Here is a 13,819-nt window from a genome sequence, read left to right on the forward strand (position 1 = left end):
CTGAGCTCAGGAGTTCAAGAGCAGCCTGGCCAACATGGTGAAACCCCGTCTCTACTAAAAATATAAAAATTAGCCAGGTGTGGTGGCGGGCGCCTGTAATCCCAGCTACTCAGGAGACTAAGGCACAAGAATCGCTTGAACTTGGGAGGTGGAAGTTGCAGTGATCTGAGATCACACCACTGCACTCCAGCCTGGGTGAAAGAGTGAGACTGTGTCTCAAAATAATAATAGTAATAATAATATTCCATGGTCACATTACCATAAGAATCAATTCTGCCTATCTTGGGACTAAGTCTTCCACATAGGAAATAGAAGCTGGATTTAGGTGACAACAACAGCCAACCTAATTCCATCTCAGTACTACTCCAGGGGGATAATTCATATTTTCTCTCTTTTTCTAAAACCTCAGGATCTGGATAATTTCTTTAAAATATCTATAAAAGAGGAAGAATAGGAAACAGCATCTTCACTGAACAGCTGCTTAAACATGGCAATTTGTGAATTTCAAGAAGAAAACTATTCATATTATTATTAACATGTGGGAAGGTAACTGACTGCCCACAGAGGATGCCAAGTAACTTCTCCTCCTTTACCAGGAGGGGTGGTATGCAGCTTCACCTCAGTCAGGCATGTCCTGGCTGCCACCTCAGCCCTGTTTGTGATGATCACATTTAACAAATCAGGCTCAGCCTGGGCTGGTGTGTTTGTTAGTCCCCAGAGCTAGAGTAAGGCTTGTGGCAGTAGAGGTGCCTGCAACTATTTTACAGTGTTCACTTGATGCCAGTCCTTTTTTGGTTATGTTTTGTGCTATAACATATAGTCCCAAACTTTAAATTCCAGGGATAAAACTATTCCATTTTTCTTTTATATTTATGTGCCCTGCAGCATCTATGCTCAAGGCTAATGGTAATCCCCAGCAAGGTATAATCTCATCCTGCCTAACATTTTTAACCCCATAGAAAGTAAGACCATCAGACAGCTTTTCTCTGGCACCCATAGGAGCAGACATTCTCCTATGAAGAAAAGGAAGGGTTCTGTCGCTTTATAGGCAACCTGTTCTCATATCCAAAAGACTCTCTCCTTGTCCCCAACCCCAAGCTACATGAAATCAGGAATATGAATCCAGGGACAATACTTCTTCAAGATCTCAAAATGTGTAGAGTTTTTAAACTTTGGAATTTTTGTAGTTGCTGAATTTTCTTATGTAAGCACTAACTCTTATATTTTCATTGTTGTAAAATTATGCATTAATATGTCAGATTTTTCATGAGAGCTTGGTATAGCCGCATTTCAATACATCCATGTCTCTGTCTCTTAAAATGTAAGCTGGGGCCTAACTTTGAGATGTCTACAAACTTGCCTAGTCATTAACTTGACTACGTAAGAGTTCATCTACTTAAATATTACCTGGTGGAAACCGAATGTGTTCCTTGGAATAGAAGTGGTCTGTTATTTTGGTAGAGACTAATCAGGGGCTCCTTTCTACAGATGAGTTGCGCCAGTCCTTATGTGGAAGCAAAACATAGCCGACTTTCCTCCACGGAGACTTCTCAGTCTCAGTCTTCTCATGAGGAGTTTCGCCAGGAAGTAACTGGGAGCAGTGCAGTGTCTCCCATTCGCAAGACAGCCAGTCAGCGCCGCTCCTGGCAGGATTTAATTGAGACGCCACTGACAAGTTCAGGCTTACACTATCTTCAGACTCTGCCCCTGGAGGATTCTGTCTTCTCTGACTCTGCAGCCATCTCCCCAGAGCACAGACGGCAGTCTACCCTGCCAACTCAGAAATGCCACCTGCAGGATCACTATGGGCCGTACCCCTTAGCTGAGAGTGAGAGGATGCAAGTGCTAAATGGAAATGGGGGCAAGCCTCGAAGTTTTACTCTGCCTCGAGATAGCGGGTTCAACCATTGCTGTCTGAATGCTCCAGTTAGTGCCTGTGACCCACAGGATGACGTGCAACCCCCAGAGGTGGAGGAAGAGGAGGAGGAGGAGGAGGAGGAAGGGGAGGCAGCAGGGGAAAACATAGGAGAAAAAAGTAAGTATGTTTCTGGAGATTCTTAGCCTGTATACACAAAGTCCTAACCTTTTCAAACTTCTTATTTGAAAAAAATAGAATCTTGCTTCCCTTTTTTCTTAAAATAATAGTATTGCTATATAGTAAGTTAGGTCTCCCTTGGTGACCTACTTTCAGAACTTCAGTAACTTGGGAAAACAAGATGAGTAATGAAGCTTATATCCCAAGATACCTACAGCTGGAGCAAATAATTTTTTTCTCCAACTAAGCCATTTGCCTTTTAAGGTTAATGGTGGTTTTTTTTCCTTCCTTCTGTTATCTACTTTATTCTCAATAGCATGCACCATCTCACTGGCCCACAGTGGTTGCCCCCTGAGTTGGGTTAAGAAACTATAAATGTTTCAAGCAGGTTGTTAGCAGAGCCTTGGTTGAACAAATGAATATACACACACACCCACTCACATCTATACATATACATATTTATCTTTCCTTTTTATTGTCAGAAGATTTAAAGGAAAAATCCAAAAGATAGTTTTTCCAAGGAGAGATTTGACATAACATTTCTTTCAACTCCAAATAGCTGAACTTGTTTCTAGAAACCAATTTTCCAAAAGCATCCATCTACTTTCTTGGTATGTATGTTGATTATAAAGCTCAATTTATGTGAATCAACTCTTAAAAGACAAGTCAATGAAGTAACCCTCTGTCTTGTTGACATTAAGAATATCTTTACTGGTTATTAAGTTCTTTATTCAACATGCCATACCAAGCCTCTGTTTATTACTAACGTGACACATCAGTCCAGAAACCCAGGCTGGTTTAAGGGAAAGGCTACAACTCAGTTATTTTAGTAAGAAAGAAAATCTAGGTTTGGCTATAAGTCCTGAACATAAAATGCCCAAAACAAAATATATAGAAGAAATAGTATAAAACTGTTCACATCTCTTTATTCAAAATGTAGTCTCGGTCAATTAATGCAGATAACTTGAGCAAATGGTGATGAAATCACAGTTACTTGTTTGGTACCCCTAGGGCAATAGACTTCTCTTTTTAAAAGATGAAAGCAGAATGTAGCCCTCAGACCATTTTACAAATATATGGGACTTTGATTACAGGATATATTAGTGTAAGTTCTTCATCACAACTGGAAAAGTATCTCAAAGTGCACAGATTACCGACAGGTCAAGAGCCCCATGTCAGTGTTAAGCTTGGCTCATTTAAAATGATAGTCTCTTTGGAAATGATTGACAAGAAAATACAGTGGACCTCCCTTTATGGTATGGATCTTCATTGCACTATTTAATATTATCTACCAACAAAATATAAGAATTGCTTGTAATAAAATTCATATGCTGGGGCAGTTTCCATGTGAAGTATATTTTAGCTGCAATCTCCATGAGAAACACTATAAAAGGTATGTTGTTAGTACAGGAAAAGTAATTACCATTCATTACTTGTCAAGCCCTTTCAACATTCACATCTATCAGAGTTTATGGAAGACTCTTATGGAAGAAATATTTAGGAGCCATGTTAGTCCTCTGCAGGAGTTCTGGCAAGCATAATAGTAATGTTTAATATTTTAAAGATTACTAAAATTAATAAATTGTCTTCTAAAATTTAAAGATGAGTTAGAAACTTCATTTCAACTGTCATTCAGGTACTACACAACTGCTGTGACTAAGTATGTGAGGTTTATTTATTCTCTTACAAACATATTGGAGAAAACACTTTATCTCAGCCATTTTAAGATAAACTGTGTTGAAATTAGGCACAGCCCTCTGAAATAGAGAATTCTGTTCAGAAAACATTTCATCATTCCTACAGGTTAAGTCACTAATGTTGTCTTGTTTTGAATAAGTTAGGCACTTAAGAGTTCATCCTGGTCATTGAATAAGGGAAGGCTAGAAAGAAGCAAGCGTGTCCTAAGACATGAAGGGAAAATATGGCACCATGCTTGCTCATTCTTCAGGTTTCCAGTAGCACACAAAGCACCTCTAGTTAGATAGCGTTCAATTTTTTCTTCTAGAGTCTCTTTTTTGTTGTTCAGTAGATTGCATTTTTTAGCCAAATAGATGCACTCCTAAGTTGGTTGGGTTTTTTCTTTACATTTCAGATGAGTTAAGTGGGTAGTTATTCAGTGCTTTCCATCTTTTTCAGTGGGCTCTCTGTAGAATAATTGTTATAAGACAGAACAGACCTAGTAAGTGTGTCAGTAAATTTGGTATTGTACTTTTTGTCTTTACAGTACAATATTGTGGGACGTTTCTTGCTATTTCAGTCAGATCTGCTTCACTGAAAGTGGCCTTGCACTATCTTTCAGGCCCCATTTCTTTCTGGGTATTTTTTCCATAAATCTTGCCACTTAGGCCGGGCGCGGTGGCTCAAGCCTGTAATCCCAGCACTTTGGGAGGCCGAGACGGGCGGATCACGAGGTCAGGAGATCGAGACCATCCTGGTTAATACGGTGAAACCCCGTCTCTACTAAAAAGTACAAAAAACTAGCCGGGCGAGGTGGCGGGCGCCTGTAGTCCCAGCTACTTGGGAGGCTGAGGCAGGAGAATGGCGTGAACCCGGGAGGCGGAGCTTGCAGTGAGCTGAGATCCGGCCACTGCACTCCAGCCTGGGCGACAGAGCGAGACTCCGTCTCAAAAAAAAAAAAAAAAAAAAAAAAAATCTTGCCACTTGATTTCTCCATGTACTTCAGACTGTTTGTATCAGAGTAGTGCATTCATGCTTTCCTGGAAGATGCTTATTATTCAATGAAATGTATGTTTGTTCTAATGATGGTTTTCTGCATTGCTATTTCTAATATTTAGGAGTAGGCAATTTGATGAACACCGTATTCAGGAAACATCAGCTTTAAAAACCAGTGTTTTCAAAAGAATCTTTAAGGTCTAGTTATGGAATGTCATGTTCATGGCTTCCCTGGATTGACCATTAGGAGTAAGTTCTCAGGCTGCTTGTTCAAATCAAGCTGTTTGGTGTTATGTCAGCAGAGCAAAAATTATACACGGGAACGAAGCTGTGGCCATTATATTAGCCTTAGCCTCCCGTACATGTCCTCCAACACAGAGCGCTTACTGTGCTGCAACCCAGTTCAGCAGGCAACCTGTGCTTGTAAAAATCAAAGTCCAATGGCAGTGTGTTACTAACTGTGCTGTTCCAGGCCAGCATTCAGTTTGACCTCTTAAAGTGAATTTGTAGTAATCAAGTACAGAACTTGATGACTACAAAATTATAAGTTTAATGTGTAGTTCCAAACATTTTTCTCAGTTTGCCAAGAAATTAAAAATAGGAAGTATCAGACAAGTGGCCAAGAGAAATAATGGAAGAAAACATGAAAATATAGTCTGTCATATGCTTTAAGGGTGAAGAATTATGTCCTCTTTCTTATCATTCATATTTTATCTTACCTTGTATCACAATATATGTTATATAGTGCTTATGAGCTTACAGAGCAATCTAAGAAGCAAGATATACCTAAATCCATGCCTTAACTGTTTTTCATTTTCCTTATGGATATGGAATTTGGCCCTGCTTATAAGTATATTTAGCCTTCCTTAGAACAGACTTCAATCTGTGTTCTCATGGCTGAACTACCTTTTGCCTTATTTTGAAATTCAATTATTTAACTGAGTCATACTGTGATTTTCTTAGGCTGAACTCATTTTAGTCTGAAATGGATGATACTAAAAGTACACAGATGAGACCTGTCTTGTTTTCCTTTGACTGAAAAGTCAGCTTGCATATTAATTATCTTGACCCACTTCACTGACATTTGAGAAAAGACAAGTAATTTCCTGTTATCCCAATTAGCAGTTTCAAACCTTACTAGGTATGGACCTTATAAGACATCAGCTAAATTAAATTATAAATTATGTCATTCTATGCAACTTTAAAGGAATATAAATTATGAAAGTATGGGACAAAATATGAAGATATATTTCATTCAGAAATAATCTGCCATAACATTAAAATGCTATTTTGGTTAATACAGCTTGAAGTCAGCTTAGAAAATCTCGCTTTCCTTTGCTGTATGTACTAGCCAATTCAGATGAGGATTTGAAAAACGTTATCCCTTAATCCTGCTGATTTTCCCCTAAGCAATTATAAGGGAACTCTCCTGGACACACATTCTTGGTGCCTTCATTTACTCAGTGAAGTCATAATGTCCTTTATCATTGTCTTCAAGATTACCTACCAGTATTCTCACTTAATTTACACATATATGTAGCTTGGTCTTAGAAATCTAAAGCAAAACCTAGGTCTTTTAAGGGGGAATAAAATCTATTACCTTGGAGCCACTGTACACATTAGATTATCAGGCTGAAATATTATTGACATTTTCAAAATGAGATCTGCTGAGAAATATATTTTAAGGTTATTTTTAAAAATCTAGACTGAGTTTGGTGGCTCATGCCTGTAATCCCAGCTTTGTCACTGTCCCACTTACAACTGGTATGATTGATCAAGTTATTTAACACCTCGAGACCTCAATGTCTTCATTTTCAAATCATATGGTAATAATACCCAGCTTTTGAGGTTGCGTGAGTATTCAATGAAGTGATGTCAGAAAGCACCTTAGATCCATATATGACACATTATAATTCTGTCCAGTAAATGTTATATAGATTTTATATAATTATATAGATTTTATATTTGTTTTATTTATAGATTTATATAATTATATATATTTTATGTAGATTTGTATTAAGGCAAAGTGGGCAATTACAATACTTAAATAGTGAATTAGGCCTGGCAAACCTCATTAAGTAATGTTTACTACATGTCCTATCTTTGTTCAGTTCTAGCCATCGAGTCGAACCATATGACATGTTGCTTTTGTAGGTCAAAATGATGAAACATTAGCAATTTTGTATGTTTCAACCTAACATATTAGCTGTGTTCTGGGAGCTAAAATAGAAATGTTTCTCGTTTCACATTCTTATCACTCACTACTCCTTTCCTTTTTGACTTTGGACATTTGGGAACTCAAAAGAAACCTTGTATTCCAAATAGCAATACTTTTATCAGATATATTTACTGAAATATTTATTTATAGATCTTGTCATTTGGGTCTCATTTCAAATATTTTCCCCTCAGAGACCCTTTCCTGACAACCCAATCTGACCCAGATACCCGCCACCACCATTCATCCTCTTGTATGGTCACCCTGTTTTATATTTTTTCCAGCTTTATCACTATGGGTATAATATTAAATATTGTTCACAGATTTATTTTCCATCCCTACCCACCAGAATGTAAGATTCTGAAGAGCGGGGATTTTATTCCTGTCTTATACACCTAGCACCTAAAACAGTATATGGCCCAAAGTAGCCCAGGCACTATTGAAAGCATGAATGAGTGAATGAATGAGTAATAGCTAACCCCTTTTGTTACTAACTTGCTTTCAATTTTATTATTTACAGAACTAAAGTTATTGTATCCAGCATATGACATAAAAGAAATCAAAACATTGCAGAATTCCTCATTGTTGGTATTTTGTGAAGGGAAAGCCAGGACTGCATGTGTTCAGCATACCCTCTTTATGCTGGAGACCACAAAGCTGGGATGCTGATAACTAGAATTACTGCTCTTCGCGTTATGGCTCTTTTATGGTCACATTCTCTACTATTGAAACCATTTCCTCCTGTTTCACTGCCATTTCAAAGATGAAGGCCACAAGAATATGACATCTGAAATAACTAGTTCATTGTCATAAATCAGTTAGAAACCAGATCTTCCAACTTTCTTAGGCAGTTGTTCTTCCCACCAAAATCCACTGCTTGTAGAAGGAAGGAAAACTCAAATCACTACCAGTGCTTGGCTAACATTCCTAGTCATCCATCACCTAGCTTCACCTTAATTAGTTTGTAAAAAGTGTTGAAACTGTAACTTGTACTTTGGCAAATAACCAATAGCCCTGCATCAGCGAGGAAAATAATCTCAAAAGTGTTAATAAGTAATGACATCAGATGTAAATGGCAAAAGAAGGAATTGTAGATGCTGTCAAGTCACAACAGCAGAATATTTGGCCAGAAGAGAATTAAAGCTCACACAAAACAATGTCAACCCCTCACTAGCCTAGGTAAGACGTTATGATTTATGTTGTTTTTTCTTACCAAGAGAGATTATTAGATTTAGCCACACTGTTATCTGCTACTATTTTCACACATCAAAAAAAAAAAAAAAAAGAAATCACTTCTCTTCAGCTCAATAATAGCATATTGTTCATTTCTCCATAGAGTACTTTCTAGCTTATTGTATGAGAACCTACAGCCTCTTTTTCCCTTGCTCACCCTTGCTAGAGTAGGCCGAAGGTCACAAATGCCTCATTTTTGTCCCTCAGCATACACAATTTACCTCCTGTGGTTGGTTACCAACTACCAGAAGATGATAGATTAAGATTTCATAGGATTGCACCATAAAACATACATTGGAGATTTTTTAACTACCCTATTTTTGTTGTGTAATTCCAAAGTAATAACTTGCTTATTGCAAAATAAATAGTACAGTGATGAAAGTGCAAAGCCACTTTCTCTTTTCTTTACTCTCCAAAGTTACTGTCAAAAGTTAAGGTTTTAAAAATCAATTCTTGCATGAATTTATTTTCCTTATATATCTCTATCTTGTAACTCAATGTGAGTTAGGGATATGAAGGATGGTTTAGTTGATTATCCATTAGAGTTCCTGTAAAACTTTTTAGATATGGCATTAGTTTATAATGTAAGCAACCATCCTGTGAAATAACTTACATAGCACCTTAGAACCCAGCCCAGTCCCAAAATTTATTACTCTCGAAAATGTAGCAGTTGACCTTTTCAAAAACAATAGAAATGTGAGAAGAAAAAAATGGCATTGGCTGTACATGCACACTCATACACTGCCCCCCCAACACACCCCCTCATACACACCCCGACTCATATATCAGAAGTTCTCTTGCCTACTTGCCTAATGCCTTAATGCCTTATGAATTTTGTTCCTCTTTCTTTATGAAGATCTTCCAGTACTTTCAGTTTATACCAAAGCTCTGTGATGAAAAGAGCCAAGCCAGAGCCAGTTAGAAAAAATTAGCAAGTCTAGCCTCCAAAAGCCAGAAAGCAGAACTTGGATATGGGCTTCATAGCCACTGAGTCTGGTGACCAGTTTACCTACAGATTTTAGCTTCAAGTTATAAAACACTGAACCTTCTACTAAACAATCTCTTCTATTTCCATTGTTCTCACTAGTTCCATACTACTAGCCACTCAGATTTTCTTATGCCATGCCATAGGTACATCTTGGCCTAATATTTGGTCTTAATAACACAATCTATTACACTCTAAACTTTTTCTTTTAATGGGAAAATGTTCCCACTACTATGTCATTCAATAAGGAAAAAGTGCCCATTATTATATTTTTAAGTGGAAAATTTGATCTTAAAAAATTAATAGTTAAACCTCATACTTGAGAACTTATAGCAGGTTCTTGTCTCAGGAATGACAATTTCGTATATTTTTGTTTTTACTACAAACACAAAATATGCCAATAAAATCAACGTTCTGGATTATTTTGCAGACATTTTAGAATACTTGAAAATAAGAGTTATAGTTGTGTAACTCACTGATTGACTTCAGAGCTTTTAGAACTACAAACTCTTTAATGTTCTTACTCAGATTTTCTAACATTTCAATATCTAGATTTAGCCAGCTAAAATGCAAACTAAATCTCTGTATTGTACATATGGTTTGCTGTATCAACATATAATCCAATTAGTTCCAAACATGCATTCATGCATTCAACATGCATTTATTGTTTATTTTTCTACACACAAGTTACCATGTTAAGAGCCTGTCTAGCTCTTACGTAAGTCTACTTACAACAGAAATGTGTAAATTATTTTTAAGAAATAAAAGATTTTTTTCTTTCTGATAACATGAAACACAGCAAGTAATTCCAAATATGCAACATCTTTGTTACCTTGTATCAGTAATTTTCCCTAGTAACCAGTTTATAATTTTATAAAACTTATTCATTGAGAGATGGTGCAAGATATTTTATTTTTATGTTGTTACTTATCACTTATGCAAAATTTATAAGACTAGTTAAAATCAGATGAGATCACTTAAAGAGCTATTTCTGATTCAGCTTATTCCTTAAACATCATGGTTGAGGAATATGCATTCTGGTTACCCAGTTGTACTGATTAACACAAATCAGATGTCTAAAAATCAATGAACTGAACTTCATATTATACTGACCATAGATTAATTTTTTTTATAATTGAGAAAGCACTTCTTAATGTTATGCTATAATCATTGTAGAATTTGATTATCGGGAAATCCTATTAATAGGGAATATTAGCAGAGCATTAAATACAGAACATTATATTGTATTTTGAATGTCTATTTTAGGGAAATTTGAACCTTAAAATTTTAAATAGTTTTTTATTTCCTTCCACATTTGAAATCCCTAATCTTCCATGATTTTGAATCTGTTACTTTTACTGTGCTATTTCTCTTTTGATAAATCATCCGTAGAATATAGTTACTTAATGCCTAAGATCTATTCACTTAAGACCTCCAAATTTTATTGGTCATTTTCATTATTTTTTTAAATTTTTGTTGTTGTGGCCCTTCCACTGCTCCGTGACTGAATTTAGAGTTTATTCTGTAACTTATGAAATGGACATTGTAAAGCATATACCTTGATATTCTTGGTGAGAGAAAATAGCCCATAACTTTGATGTCACTAGACTTAAACTGTACACATTTTTTTTCCTATCATCTCTACTGTTTTCTACTGTTCCTTAACAATGCCAATACACAGAGGTTCACGTGCCTTTTCTTAAAAAAAAAAAAAAAAAAAAGAAAGAAAGAAAGAAAAGAAAACACATGAGGAGGAGGGACAGCTGGAATCAGTATATAATACATAAGCAAACTCTGACAATAAGCCGCACCCCTCACTTTGAAATCTGTTATCTTTTTAAAATCCTGTGTAGTTGCTGGGCTGCCTTCTCTTTATTTAGCATCTTGGGTTCTTAGATTCATGATGCACTTTTTTTAACTTGATTAGAAGGATTTTGCCTCAGCACTAGAGGTAGGCAAGATGTTTGTCATTACAAAAATAATTCTGTAGAAATACTAAATAGTTTTGCTGAATAAGTAACTGAAAACGTGCCTTAACTTTGAATGCTTCTTTAAATTTGTAAGCATCTTTTTTTAATGTGTTACTGTCAGTGATATCTCTCTAGCAAATAGTACAGTACCTATTTTAAAATGTTTTATGTTAAGGAAACGGGTTCATTTAATAGATGAATTGTTTTTAATTGGGCTTGGCATGGAACATGAGTCATGCTGTATGTAAATATGCATATAGCCCTCTCACCATAGAACTTAGAGTTTTTAAGGCACTTATCTTCACTTTTTACCCAAAACAGAAGCTTTTGCATATTTTAAAAATTGTTATTGAGCCTCTGCTTGAATATTTTAGAGACTCAGAACTCCCGCCTCCAAAAGCAGGCATTTCATGTTGAAGAGCCTTACTTACATTACAGAGTTCTTCCTTGTATTGATACAAAAACAAACTTCTGCTAAACTTTCTACTCATTGTGGATCTTAAAATTGCACATTAAAAAAAATCCAGAGCAAGCATTTGAAAGCCTGTCATGTGGAAAGATGATAAGATAGTCTTTGAAGTTCCAGAGAACATAATAGATAAAGGGCACAAGGAAGCTGATTTTAGATTGATATGAAAAAAATCCAATTTTTGCGGGTTTATAACTGATCTTATAAGTTTAGTGGGCTCCTCATTACTCAGAGTGTTTAGGAAGAGGCTGAATAATCAGCTACCAGCCAGGAATTCCCAAGTTAGCTGGAAAGTTCAACTTGATGGTTTCTTCCAACTCTAAAGTTTTATAGTTCTCTTCAGCATAATGGTCTTGCCCTTTGCTCTCACCATATGCCTTGCACATTGTATATATCTCTGAAACTCTAAAATAGAATTGTGTTATCAAACATAATTTGTGTTGTCTCTTCTTGAGGTATCTTTATGCCTGTGACACATGAGTTCTAGATAACGCATCATCCTGGCTACCCTCATCTGGACTCCTTGTTTCTTTATAGAATCCCCATGCTAAGTGTATTGGAACTATTACAGTGATCTAGACACTATACTTTTGTTAACATGATTACATTAGCTTTAACGTGCTCACTGTTGGCTCATATAATGCTTTAATGTTATCAAGTGGTAAGCATTCCACTTACTTGATTTTTTAATCTAAGTGCAGCTATTTATATTTATTTCTGTTAAATTTTTAACTTCTCATGTTTCACCCAAAGTATTTGACTCTGTTACAAAGTTTGGAATCTCAGTTTTATCATATATGATATTACTCATTTGTCTTATCATTTAATAATCCTCCAAAATTCTAAGCACCCTTTCTATGTTTTTAACTGATTCATCAAGGAAAGGACATTTTTTAAGAAAACATTTTAAAGAAGAAAGGGCCAAGGACAGAGATTTACAACATTAAATTTTAAACTTTATGCTTTAATTTTATTCAGTCATTCAAAGTCCTTATATGGATCCACCTAATACTAACATCATTCAGCCCATATTACAGTGTCTTTATTCATAAGGGTATCAGGCAAAATTTCATCTTATGTAAGACATACTGCCCAGGGTTTTCCTCTTCCCTTCCAACTTAGAGATACTGTCCACAAAAGAAGTCATTTTAAAATGCTTCATTTTTTTATTAAATTCATGTTGGTTTGTCAAACAAAATTAAAAAATAAAATTGCACCCACTCATCATCTATTTTTAAAATTTTATATTTATATCAGGTTTATCAATATGTTCATCGGAGAACTCATGCTTTTTTTGTTTGTTTGGATAAGAGGACTCTTACGATTTAAGCATTAAGTCTCATGGAATGCTGACAGTAGCCCTAAGATAATTTCCAAAAAGTTTATTCACTTGCTAAGATTATAACCTTCTAGTTTAAAGGAACCACAGAGTGGTTCTTAGTAGTCCCTTGTCTCCAGAAGCATTTATGTTTTAATGCCCTAGTTTGAAGACTTTTTTTCTTGCAGGAAAAGCCTAAAATGTCATTGAAGCCATTATGGTTCTGCTTTTTGTCATTAATGTTTTCTTAATTTTTCTTTACAAAAGCTTTGTGTCTTCAGTTTTTTTCATAAGCTTCAGCTGAACATTTGCCTTTGTGGTGCTTTTCTTACAAACAATTGGTATTATTTTCTACTTCTTCATTTCTTATAGCCTCTTATTCCATATTTTATAGAAATCCTCCTTAAACTAAAGCTTGTTCTAAAGAAGCTCCTTGTAACTACCTTGACTTCATCTGCATCCCCTTTCCCTCCCTCATTGGGACAGTTTACGCTTGTATTACTAGAATTTAATTTTTTAAAACTGCTGATCATTAAAACTTTCCATTTGTCTTTGTAAAGTTTTAAAATCATATCTTTAATAATGTAGGGTCCATATCCAGCTATATGTTCTTTCTCTTCACCACTAGAAGTAAAAAACAAAAACAAAAAAGCAAAATTACAGAATGTGTTTCTTTTAGTTCTCTTTGTGCCGTAAAAGTTCTTCCCTGTTGTTCAGCATTAGATCCCAAATAGGTTCCACATATTTCTTTGTATTTCTGAAACATGAAATCATCAGGGTTTAAATGCATGCAGTAATTACTTACAGGTATTGATCTCATTTTCAATGCATTAAATCCTATAATTAGTATATTGGTGGCTTCAGCAGAAAATATTGAAGTTCAGGTTATATTATTTTGTATTTTTTCATCTTCAGAAGATT

The 13,819-nt window shown here is 35.6% G+C and overlaps 1 protein-coding gene across 5 annotated transcripts in view; it reads left to right on the forward strand.

Moving 5' to 3' along the window:
* CNKSR2 (connector enhancer of kinase suppressor of Ras 2) overlaps positions 1–13,819 on the forward strand; it is a 301,612-nt gene that overhangs the window by 257,165 nt on the left and 30,628 nt on the right. For all 5 annotated transcript variants that reach the window (XM_025373440.1, XM_025373441.1, XM_025373442.1 and 2 more), the window contains one exon: positions 1,489–2,035. In XM_025373440.1, coding sequence (XP_025229225.1) covers positions 1,489–2,035 — 547 coding nt within the window. The remainder of the gene's footprint in view (positions 1–1,488; positions 2,036–13,819) is intronic.

This window comes from Theropithecus gelada, chromosome X, assembly GCF_003255815.1.
Source record: "Theropithecus gelada isolate Dixy chromosome X, Tgel_1.0, whole genome shotgun sequence".
Classification (NCBI taxonomy): domain Eukaryota; kingdom Metazoa; phylum Chordata; class Mammalia; order Primates; family Cercopithecidae; genus Theropithecus; species Theropithecus gelada.